The 2,570-nt window shown below is 38.9% G+C and overlaps 1 protein-coding gene across 1 annotated transcript in view; it reads right to left on the reverse strand.

Annotated features, from left to right (window-relative positions):
• Plcz1 (phospholipase C zeta 1) overlaps window positions 1–2,570 on the reverse strand; it is a 55,818-nt gene that overhangs the window by 19,191 nt on the left and 34,057 nt on the right. The window contains exon 9 of the mRNA XM_005364546.2: window positions 709–865. Coding sequence (XP_005364603.1) covers window positions 709–865 — 157 coding nt within the window. The remainder of the gene's footprint in view (window positions 1–708; window positions 866–2,570) is intronic.

The raw sequence follows: 2,570 nt of genomic DNA on the forward strand, positions 1-2,570 counted from the left end.
CTCTCTCTCTCTCTCTCTCTCTCTCTCTCTCTCTCTCTCCCTCCCTTCCTAGTGGTTCCTTCTTGTTGCCTACAGTCTTCCATTCTGATCTATTTTTTTATCCCATCCCACTCAATAGTACCCTATCTTACCCTTTTATCTATCTGACTCTCCGGCTGCTGTGCAATGCGGCACACAGTGGCTTGTGCTACTCTCAGATTGCAGCCTGCTTCTGCTTCTGCTTTCTCCCAGAAAAACCTGAGTGTTTTGCAGTGGGCCCTGTCACTCAGCACTCTGTAGTACCACCTGCCCATCTCAGATCTGCCCACACAAGGGTCCACAGCTCACACACTAAATCAAAATGCTGGAACTTTAAAGAAGGCAATTTAAGCATGATGTTGGCACACCTTTAGTCTCAGCGCTCGGTAGGCAGAGGCAGGTAGGTCTCTATGAGTTAGTTCAAGGCCATTTTGGCCAACACAGTGTGTTCCAGGTCAACCAGGACTACATAGCTCTACCTTGTCTAAAAAAAATTAAGACAGTTAATAAAAGAGTTTTATGATATAAGACTTAATGAAATTCAAAAATACAAACCCTTTCGAAATTATATTAAGTGAATTGAAATTAAATAAGAATATATATTCATAAATTTGCCCAACCCATGCTAACCCTTCAGCAAGGACTAGAACTGACTTAAATACTCTTTCCTTTGATGTTTCAAGCATTTACCTCTCAATTTTGAAAGTTTTCGAGCTTGAGACTCCCCAATAGAATTATTCTCATTAAATTGCTGATAACGTCTTGAATATTGTAAGCTTCGGAACTTCTCAGCTTTAGTATAAATGACAAGATCAGATAAGGCCAGAGCTATTTTTAGCTTCCTGATCTGAAAATAAGATGCAGTGATTTCACATTTTTACACTAATCATTTGTAATTTTACTTTTCTAATAATAAAAATATGCTTTTAAAGAGATTATTTCAGATTTTTTTTTTCTTAAGCTTATCTCCTCTAGAATTCTTTGGACTAAGCCAATGTAATAGTTCTTATGCCCACAATATTTAATAAATATCTGAACTAGACTGAACTTATTTTAATTAGTTAATGTTTTAAGACTTGAGAATAAAAATTTTTACTATTTTCTCATCCCCCAAAGATCTCAGCTTAGTCTCATAAGTTTTATAAATTTAAGAACAGTAGTCATAAATATATTTCCAGTTCATTCTGACATTTTAGGATAGTTTTTCTCTTTAGTAGATATTTGCTCTTCCACTGCAGTCCCCTCAGCCTCTTCCCAGGTTTGTGATCAACCTCCCTGACTCCTGCTCATGCTACACATTAATATTTAAGTTAGTACATAAATGATACATTTCTTCATGACATCCTCACAAGTATGTATTCTCATACACTCCTCTCCTTTGTCTATCTGCTGTGCTGCCCTCCCCTGTGATTCCTCCGGCAGCCTCCTGCTCATCCCCTCCTCAATTTTTATGTCACGTGGGTCCCACTGTTTTCTCTTAGTTCCATCTCAGTCTCTACACTTCTTCAAACCCTCCAGTCATCCTCTTCCTACTTTTGTGTCATATATATGCGTGTGTGTGCACATATATGTATATGCATAAATTTATAGATTAATTCCCATATCAGAAAGACTGTGCAGTGTTTGCCTGTGCCTGGCTGGTGTCTCTTAGTATAATGATACCCAGATCAAAGATAATAATGTGACAAGGAATAATGAAGACCAAAGCAATATAGGATGTCTATATCATACTCCTGCAAGGCTCAGGGGACACTGCAGACGGGAAGCAGAAAGATTATAGAAGCCAGAGGTCAGGGAACATTGCTGAGAAATAGTGTTTTCTAGACACAGCATAGCCATCACACTGATGAACTCACAGCAGATGTAGTGGCCTGCACAAGACCCACACAAGCTCAAGCCAGCCAGACCTTTACCAAGGAGTGGGAATGGGTGCCTGGGGGATCCATTAGCACTTGAGGACCATTAGCAGTTGAGGGTCACTGAGGAAACAAAGTCAGTCTTCTCCAGTAGTGTGGCTGTACTAGGTTGCCCTACACCCACGAACATACAGATGAACATACAAGATGAACATGCAGGCAATATAAATTGAACTAAGAGGAGGAAAGGGAAGGAAGGAAAAAAGGAAGAGGGGGAGGAAGGGAAGGGAGGAGGGGGAGGAAGAGGAAGAAGAATTCACTGAGAGAAAGGAGTGTATGTAGGGGCAATGACAGGAGGTACAAGGGAGACACAGAGTGGATATAATCTAAACACATTGTGTTTGCAGATGAAATTACAGAAAAGTAAAAACTTAAGAAGATTAAAAGTAAAAATGTTTATAAAAGACCTGCAACTGAAAAAATGACAATTCAGTTCATTTAAAAGATAAGAAAGTTTCTTATTTTGTTTTCACCTAAATAGACCTGTTAGTTGTGAAGAATTAGAAGAGGTTATCAAAAACCTCCCTACCAAAAAAAGCCCAGGACCAGATGGTTTCAATGCAGAATTCTACCAGAACTTCCAAGAAGACCTAATACCTATACTCCTTAATGTATTTCACAATATAGAAATAGAAG

The sequence above is a fragment of the Microtus ochrogaster genome (assembly GCF_000317375.1).
Source record: "Microtus ochrogaster isolate Prairie Vole_2 chromosome 14 unlocalized genomic scaffold, MicOch1.0 chr14_random_2, whole genome shotgun sequence".
Lineage (NCBI taxonomy): Eukaryota > Metazoa > Chordata > Mammalia > Rodentia > Cricetidae > Microtus > Microtus ochrogaster.